Genomic DNA, 20020 nt, shown 5'->3' with positions numbered 1-20020 from the left:
GCCAGTCTGCTCTAACTCCAGTCTGCTCTAGCCCCAGCCAGTCTGCTCTAACTCCAGTCTGCTCTAGCCCCAGTCTGCTCTAACCCCAGCCAGTCTGCTCTAACTCCAGTCTGCTCTAACCCCAGCCAGTCTGCTCTAACCCCAGCCAGTCTGCTCTAACTCCAGTCTGCTCTAGCCCCAGCCAGTCTGCTCTAGCCCCAGCCAGTCTGCTCTAACCCCAGCCAGTCTGCTCTAACCCCAGCCAGTCTGCTCTAACTCCAGTCTGCTCTAGCCCCAGCCAGTCTGCTCTAACTCCAGTCTGCTCTAACCCCAGCCAGTCTGCTCTAACCCCAGCCAGTCTGCTCTAACCCCAGCCAGTCTGCTCTAACCCCAGCCAGTCTGCTCTAACTCCAGTCTGCTCTAACTCCAGTCTGCTCTAACCCCAGCCAGTCTGCTCTAACCCCAGCCAGTCTGCTCTAACCCCAGCCAGTCTGCTCTAACCCCAGCCAGTCTGCTCTAACCCCAGCCAGTCTGCTCTAACCCCAGCCAGTCTGCTCTAACCCCAGCCAGTCTGCTCTAACCCCAGCCTGCTCTAACCCCAGCCAGTCTGCTCTAACCCCAGCCTGCTCTAACCCCAGCCAGTCTGCTCTAACCCCAGCCAGTCTGCTCTAGCCCCAGTCTGCTCTAACCCCAGCCTGCTCTAACCCCAGCCAGTCTGCTCTAACCCCAGCCTGCTCTAGCCCCAGCCAGTCTGCTCTAACCCCAGCCAGTCTGCTCTAACCCCAGCCAGTCTGCTCTAACCCCAGCCAGTCTGCTCTAACTCCAGTCTGCTCTAACCCCAGCCAGTCTGCTCTAGCCCCAGCCAGTCTGCTCTAACCCCAGCCAGTCTGCTCTAACTCCAGTCTGCTCTAACCCCAGCCAGTCTGCTCTAACCTCAGCCAGTCTGCTCTAACTCCAGTCTGCTCTAACCCCAGCCAGTCTGCTCTAACCCCAGCCAGTCTGCTCTAACTCCAGTCTGCTCCAACCCCAGCCAGTCTGCTCTAACCCCAGCCAGTCTGCTCTAACTCCAGTCTGCTCCAACCCCAGCCAGTCTGCTCTAACCCCAGCCAGTCTGCTCTAACCCCAGCCAGTCTCCTCTAACTCCAGTCTGCTCCAACCCCAGCCAGTCTGCTCTAACCCCAGCCAGTCTGCTCTAACCCCCAGCCAGTCTGCTCTAACTCCAGTCTGCTCCAACCCCAGCCAGTCTGCTCTAACCCCAGCCAGTCTGCTCTAACCCCAGCCAGTCTCCTCTAACTCCAGTCTGCTCCAACCCCAGCCAGTCTGCTCTAACCCCAGCCAGTCTGCTCTAACCCCAGCCAGTCTGCTCTAACTCCAGTCTGCTCCAACCCCAGCCAGTCTGCTCTAACCCCAGCCAGTCTGCTCTAACTCCAGTCTGCTCCAACCCCAGCCAGTCTGCTCTAACCCCAGCCAGTCTGCTCTAACCCCAGCCAGTCTGCTCTAACCCCAGCCAGTCTGCTCTAACCCCAGCCAGTCTGCTCTAACCCCAGTCAGTCTGCTCTAACCCCAGCCAGTCTGCTCTAACCCCAGCCTGCTCTAACCCCAGCCAGTCTGTCATGAGGTCAGTAATTCCAGTCAGACTAATGAGGTGTATTGTTTCTGTAGTGTGGAAATAGAAACAGCAGTCTCTCTCTCTCTCTCTCTCTCTCTCTCTCTCTCTCTCTCTCTCTCTCTCTCTCTCTCTCTCTCTCTCTCTCTCTCTCGAAGAGCCTAATTATAGACACACTGTGTAGCACAGAACAGGGTAGAGTAGCGGATGTTGTCCTAGAAAGACATGCAGCAGCTGTCCTGGGATGGGATGGGAAACCTGGGTCCTATTCATTAGGCACCGAATGGAAGAAACAGACTGTAACAGGGAGGGACTACCTCAACTTGTCTAATAAGAAACGCTTTCTGTTGCAAAAATGTTTTGCTACGGTGTGCACTAATGAATATGACCCTGTTCTATTTCTCCCCTCCCCTCCCCTCAACAATAGCAGGTAGAGTAGTGTTGACAGTGTTGACAGTGTTGACAGAGTGTACTGTACCGTAGAGAGGAAGGGGCTGTCCACACTGACATGTCTCACTGCTCCCTACCTTTGTGTTCATGTCCTGTTCTGCATAAAGACCTGTGTGTGTCCATGCAGTCACAGTACACCACATCATTGTGAACAACTAAAGGCCAGCCTTACAAACACACACATGGTCTTAGGGAGTGTTGATTATGACAGAGAAATTACAGGGTTATCAATATTAAAACACTGCAGTTGTCTTGGTGCAATGATGTCTGTGGTGACAGAAGATACAAGAGAGGCTGATTGTATGAACTGTGTTTGGCAATGTTGAAGGACAGTGTTCTGTTCTCCTCCAGAACCATAGAGATGCACTATAATACTGTTGTTGTATTACATTCTGTCCTCAGAGCACTGTGCTTCCTGAAGCTGGATATGTTTGCTGAAGCCAAGCAGGACTGTGACTCCGCCCTGAGGCTGGAGCCAGCCAATAAGAAGGCCTTCTACAGGCGGGCCCTGGCCCATAAAGGCCTGAAGGTGAGGGACAGGGTTCAGGGATTCACAGGACCTGTTAGTGGGTTTGGCCGCTAATCTCGGTTGACTACTTTGTAGACAGGCATTAAAACGGGTGACTACCTGATCTCTTCCTCTGTGTATGTGTGTGTGTGTGCGTGTGTGTGTGTGTGTGTGTGTGTGTGTGTGTGTGTGCATGCGTATATGTGTGTGTGTGTGTGTGTGTGTGTGCGTATATGTGTGTGTGTGTGTGTGTGTGTGCGTGCGTATATGTGTGTGTGTGTGTGTGTGTGTGTGCGTGCGTATATGTGTGTGTGTGTGTGTATATGTATGTGTGTGTGTGTGACTGTGCGTCCGTCTCCAGGACTACCTGGCGTGCAGCTCTGACCTGCAGGAGGTGTTACAGCAGGATCCCAAGGTAGCGGAGGCTGAGGAGGAGCTGGAGGAGGTGTTACAGCAGGATCCCAAGGTAGCGGAGGCTGAGAAGGAGCTGGAGGAGGTGTTACAGCAGGATCCCAACGTAGCGGAGGCTGAGGAGGAGCTGGAGGAGGTGTTACAGCAGGATCCCAAGGTAGCGGAGGCTGAGGAGGAGCTGGAGGAGGTGTTACAGCAGGATCCCAAGGTAGCGGAGGCTGAGGAGGAGCTGGAGGAGGTGTTACAGCAGGATCCCAAGGTAGCGGAGGCTGAGGAGGAGCTGGAGGAGGTGTTGCAGCAGGATCCCAAGGTAGCGGAGGCTGAGGAGGAGCTGGAGGAGGTGTTACAGCAGGATCCCAACGTGGCGGAGGCTGAGGAGGAGCTGGAGGAGGTGTTACAGCAGGATCCCAAGGTAGCGGAGGCTGAGGAGGAGCTGGAGGAGGTGTTACAGCAGGATCCCAAGGTAGCGGAGGCTGAGGAGGAGCTGGAGGAGGTGTTACAGCAGGATCCCAACGTGGCGGAGGCTGAGGAGGAGCTGGAGGAGGTGTTACAGCAGGATCCCAAGGTAGCGGAGGCTGAGGAGGAGCTGGAGGAGGTGTTACAGCAGGATCCCAAGGTAGCGGAGGCTGAGGAGGAGCTGGAGGAGGTGTTACAGCAGGATCCCAACGTAGCGGAGGCTGAGGAGGAGCTGGAGGAGGTCACGCTGCTGCTCAGACAGAGTCTGGCCCAGGGATCACCTAGCAACCCCAGGAGGACTGGACCTATCACTGAGGTACACTACCAAACCCATCACTGGAGGAGGACTCTACAGGATGTAGATACAACAAAGACCAAGCAGAAAACACAATGAAAGTGGAGTCAGAAAAAAATATATATGAGAAAGAAATGTAATTATGGTAAGGACATAGCTAATGTAATTAGGGGCCACAAAGTGATGTCTAGATGGTCACAAGCTGTCTACCTGTCCTCCGTCAGGTTGAGGGTACCGAGGAGGAAGACTGGCAGGCTGCAGAGCCAGACAGGACCAAAGCAGCAGAAACAGAGACAGAAGAACCATCAACCCCAGCCCCACCAGAGAACCACTGTAGAGGAGGAGGAGGAGGAGGAGGAGGAGGAAGAGGAGAGGAGGAGGCAATAACCATCAACCCCAGCCCCACCAGAGAACCACTGTAGAGGAGGAGGAGGAGGAGGAGGAAGAGGAGAGGAGGCAATAACCATCAACCCCAGCCCCACCAGAGAACCACTGTAGAGGAGGAGGAGGAGGAGGAGGAGGAGGAAGAGGAGAGGAGGAGGCAATAACCATCAACCCCAGCCCCACCAGAGAACCACTGTAGAGGAGGAGGAGGAGGAGGAGGAAGAGGAGAGGAGGAGGCAAGAACCATCAACCCCAGCCCCACCAGATAACCACTGTAGAGGAGGAGGAGGAGGAGGAGGAAGAAGAGGAGAGGAGGAGGCAATAACCATCAACCTCCAGCCCTCTAACTCCTATGAGTTCTACCAGTCCCTGAACGCAGCGCGGGCCCAGTCCAACCTCCCAGCCTGTGCTGAGCTGCAGAGCTGTGTTCCCCCTGAGACTCTGCCTGTCTACCTCAGTAACCAGCCATGCAGGCCCTGGACACAGCTCCTACAGAAGGACCCCAACTTAGTCTACCAGCACCTCACCCGCCTACATACTGCTGACAGGTTCTCGGTGAGATCTAGGGCCAAACTAACCACGATGCACCAACATCGCGCTGCACTTGCCTGTTAAAAGTAATCTATACGAATGTGATCTTGGTGAACGTCTGGAAAATTGCCTTGACTTGTAAAGTGCAGTGCGATGTTGGGGCATCGTGGTTTATTTGAATCCCGTAATTAATGTATTTTTCATTCGTTCAGTGTTTTGGATATTCTTTTAGCTAAACTAGACAACAGTCTCTCTGTGCTGCAGGTAGTAGGACTGACGCTGCTGTTGTGACCCCTGTGTGTCTCTCGTGTTGCATTGTTTATTGATACTAATCATGGGAAACAGCATTAGAGTGTTCAATGGAACAGTTTGGTACATTTTTTAAGGCCACTGTGTGTCTGTATGTTTGTACAGGTAGTTGGGACGCTGTGTTAACCCGTCTCTGTGTATTAACAGGTAGTTGGGACGCTGTGTTAACCCGTCTCTGTGTATTAACAGGTAGTTGGGACGCTGTGTTAACCCGTCTCTGTGTATTAACAGGTAGTTGTGATGCGGTGTTAACCCGTCTCTGTGTATTAACAGGTAGTTGGGACGCTGTGTTAACCCGTCTCTGTGTATTAACAGGTAGTTGGGACGCTGTGTTAACCCGTCTCTGTGTATTAACAGGTAGTTGGGACGCTGTGTTAACCCGTCTCTGTGTATTAACAGGTAGTTGTGACGCTGCGTTAACCCGTCTCTGTGTATTAACAGGTAGTTGGGACGCTGTGTTAACCCGTCTCTGTGTATTAACAGGTAGTTGGGACGCTGTGTTAACCCGTCTCTGTGTATTAACAGGTAGTTGGGACGCTGTGTTAACCCGTCTCTGTGTATTAACAGGTAGTTGTGATGCTGTGTTAACCCGTCTCTGTGTATTAACAGGTAGTTGGGACGCTGTGTTAACCCGTCTCTGTGTATTAACAGGTAGTTGTGATGCTGTGTTAACCCGTCTCTGTGTATTAACAGGTAGATGGGACGCTGTGTTAACCCGTCTCTGTGTATTAACAGGTAGTTGGGACGCTGTGTTAACCCGTCTCTGTGTATTAACAGGTAGTTGGGACGCTGTGTTAACCCGTCTCTGTGTATTAACAGGTAGTTGTGACGCTGTGTTAACCCGTCTCTGTGTATTAACAGGTAGTTGGGACGCTGTGTTAACCCGTCTCTGTGTATTAACAGGTAGTTGGGACGCTGTGTTAACCCGTCTCTGTGTATTAACAGGTAGTTGTGACGCTGTGTTAACCCGTCTCTGTGTATTAACAGGTAGTTGTGACGCTGTGTTAACCCGTCTCTGTGTATTAACAGGTAGTTGTGACGCTGTGTTAACCCGTCTCTGTGTATTAACAGGTAGTTGTGACGCTGTGTTAACCCGTCTCTGTATTAACAGGTAGTTGTGACGCTGTGTTAACCCGTCTCTGTGTATTAACAGGTAGTTGGGACGCTGTGTTAACCCGTCTCTGTGTATTAACAGGTAGTTGGGACGCTGTGTTAACCCGTCTCTGTGTATTAACAGGTAGTTGGGACGCTGTGTTAACCCGTCTCTGTGTATTAACAGGTAGTTGGGACGCTGTGTTAACCCGTCTCTGTGTATTAACAGGTAGTTGGGACGCTGTGTTAACCCGTCTCTGTGTATTAACAGGTAGTTGGGACGCTGTGTTAACCCGTCTCTGTGTATTAACAGGTAGTTGGGACGCTGTGTTAACCCGTCTCTGTGTATTAACAGGTAGTTGGGACGCTGTGTTAACCCGTCTCTGTGTATTAACAGGTAGTTGGGACGCTGTGTTAACCCGTCTCTGTGTATTAACAGGTAGTTGGGACGCTGTGTTAACCCGTCTCTGTGTATTAACAGGTAGTTGTGACGCTGTGTTAACCCGTCTCTGTGTATTAACAGGTAGTTGGGACGCTGTGTTAACCCGTCTCTGTGTATTAACAGGTAGTTGGGACGCTGTGTTAACCCGTCTCTGTGTATTAACAGGTAGTTGGGACGCGGTGTTAACCCGTCTCTGTGTATTAACAGGTAGTTGGGACGCTGTGTTAACCCCGTCTCTGTGTATTAACAGGTAGTTGGGACGCTGTGTTAACCCCGTCTCTGTGTATTAACAGGTAGTTGGGACGCTGTGTTAACCCGTCTCTGTGTATTAACAGGTAGTTGTGACGCTGTGTTAACCCGTCTCTGTGTATTAACAGGTAGTTGGGACGCTGTGTTAACCCGTCTCTGTGTATTAACAGGTAGTTGGGACGCTGTGTTAACCCCGTCTCTGTGTATTAACAGGTAGTTGTGACGCTGTGTTAACCCGTCTCTGTGTATTAACAGGTAGTTGGGACGCTGTGTTAACCCGTCTCTGTGTATTAACAGGTAGTTGTGATGCTGTGTTAACCCGTCTCTGTGTATTAACAGGTAGTTGGGACGCTGTGTTAACCCGTCTCTGTGTATTAACAGGTAGTTGTGATGCTGTGTTAACCCGTCTCTGTGTATTAACAGGTAGTTGTGACGCTGTGTTAACCCGTCTCTGTGTATTAACAGGTAGTTGTGATGCTGTGTTAACCCGTCTCTGTGTATTAACAGGTAGTTGTGACGCTGTGTTAACCCGTCTCTGTGTATTAACAGGTAGTTGGGACGTGGTGTTAACCCGTCTCTGTGTATTAACAGGTAGTTGTGACGCGGTGTTAACCCGTCTCTGTGTATTAACAGGTAGTTGGGACGCTGTGTTAACCCGTCTCTGTGTATTAACAGGTAGTTGGGACGCTGTGTTAACCCGTCTCTGTGTATTAACAGGTAGTTGGGACGCTGTGTTAACCCGTCTCTGTGTATTAACAGGTAGTTGGGACGCTGCGTTAACCCGTCTCTGTGTATTAACAGGTAGTTGGGGCCTACGTTAACCCGTCTCTGTGTATTAACAGGTAGTTGGGACGCTGCGTTAACCCGTCTCTGTGTATTAACAGGTAGTTGGGACGCTGTGTTAACCCGTCTCTGTGTATTAACAGGTAGTTGTGATGCTGTGTTAACCCCGTCTCTGTGTATTAACAGGTAGTTGGGACGCTGTGTTAACCCGTCTCTGTGTATTAACAGGTAGTTGTGATGCTGTGTTAACCCGTCTCTGTGTATTAACAGGTAGATGGGACGCTGTGTTAACCCCGTCTCTGTGTATTAACAGGTAGTTGGGACCTGTGTTAACCCGTCTCTGTGTATTAACAGGTAGTTGTGATGCTGTGTTAACCCGTCTCTGTGTATTAACAGGTAGTTGGGACGCTGTGTTAACCCGTCTCTGTGTATTAACAGGTAGTTGGGACGCTGTGTTAACCCGTCTCTGTGTATTAACAGGTAGTTGGGACGCTGTGTTAACCCGTCTCTGTGTATTAACAGGTAGTTGTGACGCTGTGTTAACCCGTCTCTGTGTATTAACAGGTAGTTGTGACGCTATGTTAACCCGTCTCTGTGTATTAACAGGTAGTTGTGACGCTGTGTTAACCCGTCTCTGTGTATTAACAGGTAGTTGTGACGCTGTGTTAACCCGTCTCTGTATTAACAGGTAGTTGTGACGCTGTGTTAACCCGTCTCTGTATTAACAGGTAGTTGTGACGCTGTGTTAACCCGTCTCTGTGTATTAACAGGTAGTTGGGACGCTGTGTTAACCCGTCTCTGTGTATTAACAGGTAGTTGGGACGCTGTGTTAACCCGTCTCTGTGTATTAACAGGTAGTTGGGACGCTGTGTTAACCCGTCTCTGTGTATTAACAGGTAGTTGTGACGCTGTGTTAACCCCGTCTCTGTGTATTAACAGGTAGTTGGGACGCTGTGTTAACCCGTCTCTGTGTATTAACAGGTAGTTGGGACGCTGTGTTAACCCGTCTCTGTGTATTAACAGGTAGTTGGGACGCTGTGTTAACCCGTCTCTGTGTATTAACAGGTAGTTGGGACGCTGTGTTAACCCGTCTCTGTGTATTAACAGGTAGTTGGGGACGCTGTGTTAACCCGTCTCTGTGTATTAACAGGTAGTTGGGACGCTGTGTTAACCCGTCTCTGTGTATTAACAGGTAGTTGTGACGCGGTGTTAACCCGTCTCTGTGTATTAACAGGTAGTTGGGACCAGGGACGGCTTGTTCAATAGGGCGATATGGGCGACGCACTGCCAAACGGGAAAAGGAAGGGATTTTTTTTCTAATCAATTATAAAAATATAAAAATAAAAAAAAAAATTATAATTTTTTTTTATAAATTTATAAAAAATTATATCACGGCAACAGCAGTTATCAGTGTTCACGTCTGATCTGCCAGCCACTAAATGTCAAATCAGGCTAAAGTCGTGCTTCAAATGGCCCCGCCCGTTTTTGGGCGATTTCAGTCAGGTTGAAAATCGCCCAGAAGTCTCTCATAGCCTGTCATGTAAAATCTATTTTTTCACATTTCAAAGCTTTCAATACATTCTCTATGGGTGTCTGTGTGCATGCACTTACGCGCTTTCGTCATACGTGACGTAACGTTGAACGTAACTAAGACAATGGCGGCTATCAGCGTCTATGTTGCGACCTGCAGTGTGGCGTTATTTTATGTTTTTAATTTGTAGACTTAGTTTACAAACATTCTGCAAACATTCTGCTTTGGACTGATCTTCGGTTTTGGACTGATCTTGTTGATCGTGTACATACCCCGCTCGAACGGACTAAATAATGAAAACGCTGCTGGCAGAGAGGTGGGCCGGCCACCTTCACCCTGGTCAGAGCGGACCGCGATCCTGGTAAGAGAGCGACTGTACCCCGACATTGAACTGCTTTCTGTGTCATTGAACCTTACTATTGTTGATAAAACAAGTTTACTGGAAGAACGGAGAAAAAAGTAGAGACTTTTGGACAAGGTGGATAATTGTATAATATAAGGCAGTTTATTCAGAGGTAAAGATATCTGCAATCGCGTTCACGGACCCGTTCGTCAAACTCTTAGGGAGCTATAAATCAAGCCCCATTACTTACCATATCAGATAAGAGAAATTGCTGCAGCTACATATATTTTACATCCTGGCCCTACATAGTTCACTATTTGCATCACTTACCAAAATATTACATGTGGTCATATATGCTTGGAAAGTGGAGATGCCATAGAACGTCAAAAAAGTAAACATTGCTGGAGACACATTGCGTTTGCTAGCGAAGAGATTTGTTGTGGCAAATGAACTTGGGCTGGGAATTGCCAGGAACCTCACGATAAGATATATGCATCAGCATTGCGAGTCTCATGATTCTATACGTATTGCGATTCGATACTGTGATTTTATTGCGCACCATATGTCTGTTGCAGAGGGATCAGAAAGCCATGAGAACGAGTTTTGATCAGTCATGGAAATAAAAGTGCTGAAAACAAATTGGCTCCCAATGTGAAAAAGATTGAGAACAAGCTATGAAGGAACAATAATGGTGTTTTGGTGCAGGTACAGCCAACTAGCGCTAAAATATTGCGATATTGTCAATACAGTATATCGTAAAGTATCACTATGTAACTCGATTTCTTTCACCCCAATCCCTCAAATTAACGGTAATAACTGAATTGTTTGCCCCACATTTAGCTAAGATGATTAGCTAGCCAGCTAAAATGTTTTATTTAGTTAGCAGTCGCATCTACAATAGTTTACTGTCAATAACATGTCTCCAAAAAATGACGTGGTGTCTCCAATTGTGTTGACATTTTACAATTGCAATGCGCATCCATGAGTATCCACTTTCTGTAGCTCAGCTGGTAGAGCATGGTGCTTGTAACGCCAAGGTAGTGGGTTCGATCCCCGGGACCACCCATACACAAAAATGTATGCACGCATGACTGTAAGTCGCTTTGGATAAAAGCGTCTGCTAAATGGCATATTATTATTATTATTATTATTATTATCTGAAGAGAGCCCCAAACATTGTGTGCAGACATTTTATGCAATAAATGAAGTAGGTTCAATCTAGTAGTTCTGATCTTCTGATTGGTCCTGATGAGTTGGGCGAGGTCCCCTCAGGCTACTGTCACTGTTGCATTGGCTCTGAGTCGGGTTCTCTGTCTTCAAATGTTCAGCCTAAGAGAGGGGATTTTTGTGTGTGTGTGTGTGTGTGTGTGTGTGTTTAACAGTGATGATGTGTGTGTGTGTGTGTGTGTTTTAACAGTGATGATGTGTGTGTGTGTGTGTGTTTGTGTGTGTGTGTGTCCTCAGAGCAAGAACTCGTGAGTTGGAAGAACTGAGAGGCCTATGGCGTGGGTGTTGTCCTTGGCCACCTGCTGACAAGGCTGACAAGATAGGACCCTTTTGTCCATTGTTATTGGATAGGAACATAACTTATAACCAGCTCCTGACCTAAATAGATCTTAGCACAACATTTTACTCAACATATCATATTCCATATTCACTATAACAAATATATTTACTACGACATTAGCAAGAACCGCCACATCCTCAGCCGGCTAATCCAGTGTGTGAAGTTTTGCGGAGTGTTTGAGTTAGCTTTGCGAGGCAAAGATGAAACTGAGGGCTCCACCAACCCTGGTAAGCCAACACTTTTGAGATCAGTCAATAAATGCTTCTGGTATTGACTTATATGCTGCCCCTGTCTTCATGTTGTTGCTGGACATATCTTTTTTTAAATGTGTGTAGGTCACCTAAATCATCAGAAAAATTGCCCCTCCTGAGAATTTTTTCAGGAGCCGCCACTGGTTGGGACGCTGTGTTAACCCGTCTCTGTGTATTAACAGGTAGTTGGGACGCTGTGTTAACCCGTCTCTGTGTATTAACAGGTAGTTGTGACGCTGCGTTAACCCGTCTCTGTGTATTAACAGGTAGTTGGGACGCTGCGTTAACCCGTCTCTGTGTATTAACAGGTAGTTGGGACGCTGTGTTAACCCGTCTCTGTGTATTAACAGGTAGTTGGGACGCTGTGTTAACCCGTCTCTGTGTATTAACAGGTAGTTGTGATGCTGTGTTAACCCGTCTCTGTGTATTAACAGGTAGTTGGGACGCTGTGTTAACCCGTCTCTGTGTATTAACAGGTAGTTGTGATGCTGTGTTAACCCGTCTCTGTTTATTAACAGGTAGTTGGGACGCTGTGTTAACCCGTCTCTGTGTATTAACAGGTAGTTGGGACGCTGTGTTAACCCGTCTTTGTGTATTAACAGGTAGTTGTGACGCGGTGTTAACCCGTCTCTGTGTATTAACAGGTAGTTGGGACGCTGTGTTAACCCGTCTCTGTGTATTAACAGGTAGTTGGGACGCTGTGTTAACCCGTCTCTGTGTATTAACAGGTAGTTGGGACACTGTGTTAACCCGTCTCTGTGTATTAACAGGTAGTTGGGACGCTGTGTTAACCCGTCTCTGTGTATTAACAGGTAGTTGGGACGCTGTGTTAACCCGTCTCTGTGTATTAACAGGTAGTTGGGACGCTGTGTTAACCCGTCTCTGTGTATTAACAGGTAGTTGTGACGCTGTGTTAACCCGTCTCTCGTGTATTAACAGGTAGTTGTGACGCTGTGTTAACCCGTCTCTGTGTATTAACAGGTAGTTGTGACGCTGTGTTAACCCGTCTCTGTGTATTAACAGGTAGTTGTGACGCTGTGTTAACCCGTCTCTGTAATAACAGGTAGTTGTGACGCTGTGTTAACCCGTCTCTGTGTATTAACAGGTAGTTGTGACGCTGTGTTAACCCGTCTCTGTGTATTAACAGGTAGTTGGGACGCTGTGTTAACCCGTCTCTGTGTATTAACCCGTCTCTGTGTATTAACAGGTAGTTGGGACGCTGTGTTAACCCGTCTCTGTGTATTAACAGGTAGTTGTGACGCTGTGTTAACCCGTCTCTGTGTATTAACAGGTAGTTGGGACGCTGTGTTAACCCGTCTCTGTGTATTAACAGGTAGTTGTGATGCTGTGTTAACCCGTCTCTGTGTATTAACAGGTAGTTGGGACGCTGTGTTAACCCGTCTCTGTGTATTAACAGGTAGTTGTGATGCTGTGTTAACCCCGTCTCTGTGTATTAACAGGTAGTTGGGACGCTGTGTTAACCCGTCTCTGTGTATTAACAGGTAGTTGGGACGCTGTGTTAACCCGTCTCTGTGTATTAACAGGTAGTTGTGACGCGGTGTTAACCCGTCTCTGTGTATTAACAGGTAGTTGGGACGCTGTGTTAACCCGTCTCTGTGTATTAACAGGTAGTTGGGACGCTGTGTTAACCCGTCTCTGTGTATTAACAGGTAGTTGGGACACTGTGTTAACCCGTCTCTGTGTATTAACAGGTAGTTGTGACGCTGTGTTAACCCGTCTCTGTGTATTAACAGGTAGTTGGGACGCTGTGTTAACCCGTCTCTGTGTATTAACAGGTAGTTGGGACGCTGTGTTAACCCGTCTCTGTGTATTAACAGGTAGTTGTGACGCTGTGTTAACCCGTCTCTGTGTATTAACAGGTAGTTGTGACACTGTGTTAACCCGTCTCTGTGTATTAACAGGTAGTTGTGACGCTGTGTTAACCCGTCTCTGTGTATTAACAGGTAGTTGTGACGCTGTGTTAACCCGTCTCTGTAATAACAGGTAGTTGTGACGCTGTGTTAACCCGTCTCTGTGTATTAACAGGTAGTTGTGACGCTGTGTTAACCCGTCTCTGTGTATTAACAGGTAGTTGGGACGCTGTGTTAACCCGTCTCTGTGTATTAACAGGTAGTTGGGACGCTGTGTTAACCCGTCTCTGTGTATTAACAGGTAGTTGGGACGCTGTGTTAACCCGTCTCTGTGTATTAACAGGTAGTTGTGACGCTGTGTTAACCCGTCTCTGTGTATTAACAGGTAGTTGGGACGCTGTGTTAACCCGTCTCTGTGTATTAACAGGTAGTTGTGATGCTGTGTTAACCCGTCTCTGTGTATTAACAGGTAGTTGGGACGCTGTGTTAACCCGTCTCTGTGTATTAACAGGTAGTTGTGATGCTGTGTTAACCCGTCTCTGTGTATTAACAGGTAGTTGTGACGCTGTGTTAACCCGTCTCTGTGTATTAACAGGTAGTTGTGATGCTGTGTTAACCCGTCTCTGTGTATTAACAGGTAGTTGTGACGCTGTGTTAACCCGTCTCTGTGTATTAACAGGTAGTTGGGACGTGGTGTTAACCCGTCTCTGTGTATTAACAGGTAGTTGTGACGCGGTGTTAACCCGTCTCTGTGTATTAACAGGTAGTTGGGACGCTGTGTTAACCCGTCTCTGTGTATTAACAGGTAGTTGGGACGCTGTGTTAACCCGTCTCTGTGTATTAACAGGTAGTTGTGACGCTGTGTTAAGCCGTCTCTGTGTATTAACAGGTAGTTGTGATGCTGTGTTAACCCGTCTCTGTGTATTAACAGGTAGTTGGGACGCTGTGTTAACCCGTCTCTGTGTATTAACAGGTAGTTGTGATGCTGTGTTAACCCGTCTCTGTGTATTAACAGGTAGTTGGGACGCTGTGTTAACCCGTCTCTGTGTATTAACAGGTAGTTGGGACGCTGTGTTAACCCGTCTCTGTGTATTAACAGATAGTTGTGACGCGGTGTTAACCCGTCTCTGTGTATTAACAGGTAGTTGTGACGCTGTGTTAACCCGTCTCTGTGTATTATCAGGTAGTTGGGACGCTGTGTTAACCCGTCTCTGTGTATTAACAGGTAGTTGTGACGCTGTGTTAACCCGTCTCTGTGTATTAACAGGTAGTTGGGACGCTGTGTTAACCCGTCTCTGTGTATTAACAGGTAGTTGTGACGCTGTGTTAACCCGTCTCTGTGTATTAACAGGTAGTTGGGACGCTGTGTTAACCCGTCTCTGTGTATTAACAGGTAGTTGGGACGCTGTGTTAACCCGTCTCTGTGTATTAACAGGTAGTTGTGATGCTGTGTTAACCCCGTCTCTGTGTATTAACAGGTAGTTGGGACGCTGTGTTAACCCGTCTCTGTGTATTAACAGGTAGTTGTGATGCTGTGTTAACCCGTCTCTGTGTATTAACAGGTAAGTTGTGACGCTGTGTTAACCCGTCTCTGTGTATTAACAGGTAGTTGGGACGCTGTGTTAACCCGTCTCTGTGTATTAACAGGTAGTTGTGACGCGGTGTTAACCCGTCTCTGTGTATTAACAGGTAGTTGGGACGCTGTGTTAACCCGTCTCTGTGTATTAACAGGTAGTTGTGACGCGGTGTTAACCCGTCTCTGTGTATTAACAGGTAGTTGGGACGCTGTGTTAACCCGTCTCTGTGTATTAACAGGTAGTTGGGACGCTGTGTTAACCCGTCTCTGTGTATTAACAGGTAGTTGGGACGCTGTGTTAACCCTGTCTCTGTGTATTAACAGGTAGTTGGGACGCTGTGTTAACCCGTCTCTGTGTATTAACAGGTAGTTGGGACGCTGTGTTAAGTCTCTGTGTATTAACAGGTAGTTGGGACGCTGTGTTAACCCGTCTCTGTGTATTAACAGGTAGTTGGGACGCTGTGTTAACCCCGTCTCTGTGTATTAACAGGTAGTTGTGACGCTGCGTTAACCCGTCTCTGTGTATTAACAGGTAGTTGGGACGCTGTGTTAACCCGTCTCTGTGTATTAACAGGTAGTTGGGACGCTGTGTTAACCCGTCTCTGTGTATTAACAGGTAGTTGGGACGCTGTGTTAACCCGTCTCTGTGTATTAACAGGTAGTTGTGATGCTGTATTAACCCGTCTCTGTGTATTAACAGGTAGTTGGGACGCTGTGTTAACCCGTCTCTGTGTATTAACAGGTAGTTGTGACGCTGTGTTAACCCGTCTCTGTGTATTAACAGGTAGTTGGGACGCGGTGTTAACCCGTCTCTGTGTATTAACAGGTAGTTGGGACGCTGTGTTAACCCGTCTCTGTGTATTAACAGGTAGTTGTGACGCTGTGTTAACCCGTCTCTGTGTATTAACAGGTAGTTGGGATGCTGTGTTAACCCGTCTCTGTGTATTAACAGGTAGTTGTGATGCTGTGTTAACCCGTCTCTGTGTATTAACAGGTAGTTGTGACGCTGTGTTAACCCGTCTCTGTGTATTAACAGGTAGTTGGGACGCTGTGTTAACCCGTCTCTGTGTATTAACAGGTAGTTGTGACGCTGTGTTAACCCGTCTCTGTGTATTAACAGGTAGTTGGGACGCTGTGTTAACCCGTCTCTGTGTATTAACAGGTAGTTGGGACGCTGTGTTAACCCGTCTGTGTATTAACAGGTAGTTGGGACGCTGTGTTAACCCGTCTCTGTGTATTAACAGGTAGTTGGGACGCTGTGTTAACCCGTCTCTGTGTATTAACAGGTAGTTGGGACACTGTGTTAACCCGTCTCTGTGTATTAACAGGTAGTTGTGACGCTGTGTTAACCCGTCTCTGTGTATTAACAGGTAGTTGGGATGCTGTGTTAACCCGTCTCTGTGTATTAACAGGTAGTTGGGATGCTGTGTTAACCCGTCTCTGTGTATTAACAGGTAGTTGGGACGCTGTGTTAACCCGTCTCTGTGTATTAACAGGTAGTTGTGACGCTGTTAGAGAAGAGTGAACGTGGTCAGATGACTCGGCTGTTTGACCGTCTGTCTGCTGTGGACAGCGATACCTTCAGTAAGAACGATGTGCAGAACCTGGCCAACAAGTACATCTGACCTCTGACCCTGTCTGGCCTGCTGGGGTCTGTCCCAAATGGCACCCTATTCCCTAGTGCACTACAGAGGGACCAGGGTGCCATTTGGGACAGTCAAAGGGCGGGTTCAACATTGCAGCCGACTTGAAATACGAGTCGAGACTGCAAATCACCTTGCATCATAAATAACTACTCAATATTATTTGTAGGTCAATCAGTCACAATTTACCCATGATACATCACGGTTTTTATGTTCTGGAACACGGCCCTTTTCTCTGTCCTGCATGACGCTTCAACATACTGGATCTATGCAACGTGGCACAACACAGCTCAGAAGCATTACGGACCCAAACCAACCTCTCATGTTCTCTTGATATAATATCATATCTCTACCTACCGTTGCTAGGTATTTCTCTCTCCAAATACCTTTTTTTACCTGGAACTGTTTTAGCGTTAGTTAGTTGACTGGCAGTAATATGTAGAAATGCTGTGAACTATTCAAGCTTTAAGAACATTGATGCATAGGTCTGATGTACAGGATATCTGCAAGCGTTCCCCTCTGGGTCCATGTGCTGCAGCCAAGTCCAGTCCCCAGGCTGCAGAACCATTCAAATCAGATAACACCCATATCAATGTGTGACTACTTTCCAGGCTACTTGACTGGCCAATAGAGGTTGAATTGTATCGGCCAGAAATAAAACGGGAAGGGCATCAATTCTAGCTAGAAGGCATGATGACTTGACTCGGCTAGCGTCGGCCCAGGGGCTATTCAGAAAACACTACAGCTTATCATCCTGAAGTTAAACTAGATTCATGCATGCTGCATATCAGAATATTAACCAAGCATAAAACAATCCATAAGCACTATTACCACTGGGGTTCAGGGAGTATTAACCATACATTCTCTGTCTAGAAATAAAATGCTATTTTGGCAGTTGCCTCAGTTCTGTGAATAACTCCACTTGTATGAAAACAATGAAGAACCAAATTGCAATGTGCACAATACTGATTATACGGTACATGCAATGTCTTTCTTTCTAGAACGATTTACAGGAGAAACATTGGTTCATTATGTTGCCTACAAAGTACTGTAACTGTGTAAAAAACATCTCTCTTTGGAAGAAATGACCAGAAGTTATGAAAATGCCCAAGCAGGCCCTTCATTTGAAAATCAAATATGGCCCAGTCAGTCAGTCAGCAGCACCCTTCCATCTGCAGTAGTCAGCAAGCTAATGCTGTCTAACAAGCAGCGTAATGCTGTCTAACAAGCAGCGTAATGCTGTCTAACAAGCAGCGTAATGCTGTCTAACAAGCAGCGTAATGCTGTCTAACAAGCAGCGTAATGCTGTCTAACAAGCAGCGTAATGCTGTCTAACAAGCAGCCTAATGCTGTCTAACAAGCAGCCTAATGCTGTCTAACAAGCAGCGTAATGCTGTCTAACAAGCAGCCTAATGCTGTCTAACAAGCAGCCTAATGCTGTCTAACAAGCAGCGTAATGCTGTCTAACAAGCAGCGTAATGCTGTCTAACAAGCAGCGTAATGCTGTCTAACAAGCAGCGTAATGCTGTCTAACAAGCAGCCTAATGCTGTCTAGCAAGCAGCGTAATGCTGTCTAGCAAGCAGCGTAATGCTGTCTAACAAGCAGCGTAATGCTGTCTAACAAGCAGCGTAATGCTGTCTAACAAGCAGCCTAATGCTGTCTAACAAGCAGCGTAATGCTGTCTAACAAGCAGCCTAATGCTGTCTAACAAGCAGCCTAATGCTGTCTAACAAGCAGCCTAATGCTGTCTAACAAGCAGCGCTAATGCTGTCTAACAGCAGCCTAATGCTGTCTAACAAGCAGCGTAATGCTATCTAACAAGCAGCCTAATGCTGTCTAACAAGCAGCGTAATGCTGTCTAACAAGCAGCGTAATGCTGTCTAACAAGCACGCCTAATGCTGTCTAACAAGCAGCCTAATGCTGTCTAACAAGCAGCGTAATGCTGTCTAACAAGCAGCGGTAATGCTGTCTAACCAAGCAGCCTAATGCTGTTCTAACAAGCAGCCGAATGCTGTCTAACAAGCAGCCTAATGCTGTCTAACAAGCAGCCTAATGCTGTCTAACAAGCAGCCTAATGCTGTCTAACAAGCAGCCTAATGCTGTCTAACAAGCAGCCTAATGCTGTCTAACAAGCAGCGTAATGCTGTCTAACAAGCAGCCTAATGCTGTCTAACAAGCAGCCTAATGCTGTCTAACAAGCAGCGTAATGCTGTCTAACAAGCAGCCTAATGCTGTCTAACAAGCAGCGTAATGCTGTCTAACAAGCAGCCTAATGCTGTCTAACAAGCAGCCTAATGCTGTCTAACAAGCAGCCTAATGCTGTCTAACAAGCAGCCTAATGCTGTCTAACAAGCAGCCTAATGCTGTCTAACAAGCAGCCTAATGCTGTCTAACAAGCAGCCTAATGCTGTCTAACAAGCAGCCTAATGCTGTCTAACAAGCAGCCTAATGCTGTCTAACAAGCAGCCTAATGCTGTCTAACAAGCAGCCTAATGCTGTCTAACAAGCAGCCTAATGCTGTCTAACAAGCAGCCTAATGCTGTCTAACAAGCAGCCTAATGCTGTCTAACAAGCAGCCTAATGCTGTCTAACAAGCAGCGTAATGCTGTCTAACAAGCAGCCTAATGCTGTCTAACAAGCAGCCTAATGCTGTCTAACAAGCAGCCTAATGCTGTCTAACAAGCAGCCTAATGCTGTCTAACAAGCAGCCTAATGCTGTCTAACAAGCAGCCTAATGCTGTCTAACAAGCAGCCTAATGCTGTCTAACAAGCAGCCTAATGCTGTCTAACAAGCAGCCTAATGCTGTCCAACAAGCAGCCTAATGCTGTCTAACAAGCAGCCTAATGCTGTCTAACAAGCAGCCTAATGCTGTCTAACAAGCAGCCTAATGCTGTCTAACAAGCAGCCTAATGCTGTCTAACAAGCAGCCTAATGCTGTCTAACAAGCAGCCTAATGCTGTCTAACAAGCAGCCTAATGCTGTCTAACAAGCAGCCTAATGCTGTCTAACAAGCAGCCTAATGCTGTCTAACAAGCAGCCTAATGCTGTCTAACAAGCAGCCTAATGCTGTCTAACAAGCAGCCTAATGCTGTCTAACAAGCAGCCTAATGCTGTCTAACAAGCAGCCTAATGCTGTCTAACAAGCAGCCTAATGCTGTCTAACAAGCAGCCTAATGCTGTCTAACAAGCAGCCTAATGCTGTCTAACAAGCAGCCTAATGCTGTCTAACAAGCAGCCTAATGCTGTCTAACAAGCAGCCTAATGCTGTCTAACAAGCAGCCTAATGCTGTCTAACAAGCAGCCTAATGCTGTCTAACAAGCAGCCTAATGCTGTCTAACAAGCAGCCTAATGCTGTCTAACAAGCAGCCTAATGCTGTCTAACAAGCAGCCTAATGCTGTCTAACAAGCAGCCTAATGCTGTCTAACAAGCAGCCTAATGCTGTCTAACAAGCAGCCTAATGCTGTCTAACAAGCAGCCTAATGCTGTCTAACAAGCAGCCTAATGCTGTCTAACAAGCAGCCTAATGCTGTCTAACAAGCAGCCTAATGCTGTCTAACAAGCAGCCTAATGCTGTCTAACAAGCAGCCTAATGCTGTCTAACAAGCAGCCTAATGCTGTCTAACAAGCAGCCTAATGCTGTCTAACAAGCAGCCTAATGCTGTCTAACAAGCAGCCTAATGCTGTCTAGCAAGCAGCCTAATGCTGTCTAACAAGCAGCCTAATGCTGTCTAACAAGCA

At 47.4% G+C, this 20020-nt stretch overlaps 1 protein-coding gene across 1 annotated transcript in view; it reads left to right on the top strand.

The window, feature by feature from the left end:
• Window positions 1-16259, top strand: part of LOC121555779 (sperm-associated antigen 1-like) — a 70327-nt gene extending 54068 nt beyond the window's left edge. The window contains 5 exon segments of the mRNA XM_045226982.1: window positions 2438-2564; window positions 2905-3726; window positions 3930-4038; window positions 4409-4644; window positions 16131-16259. Of these exon segments, the coding sequence (XP_045082917.1) occupies window positions 2438-2564; window positions 2905-3726; window positions 3930-4038; window positions 4409-4644; window positions 16131-16259 (1423 nt within the window).
• Window positions 16260-20020: the final 3761 nt, after the last annotated feature.

The sequence above is a fragment of the Coregonus clupeaformis genome, chromosome 18 (genome assembly GCF_020615455.1).
Source record: "Coregonus clupeaformis isolate EN_2021a chromosome 18, ASM2061545v1, whole genome shotgun sequence".
In the NCBI taxonomy this organism is placed as follows: domain Eukaryota; kingdom Metazoa; phylum Chordata; class Actinopteri; order Salmoniformes; family Salmonidae; genus Coregonus; species Coregonus clupeaformis.
The sequence above is the reverse complement of the archived record's forward strand: the minus strand, read 5'-3'. Positions and strand labels throughout refer to the sequence as shown.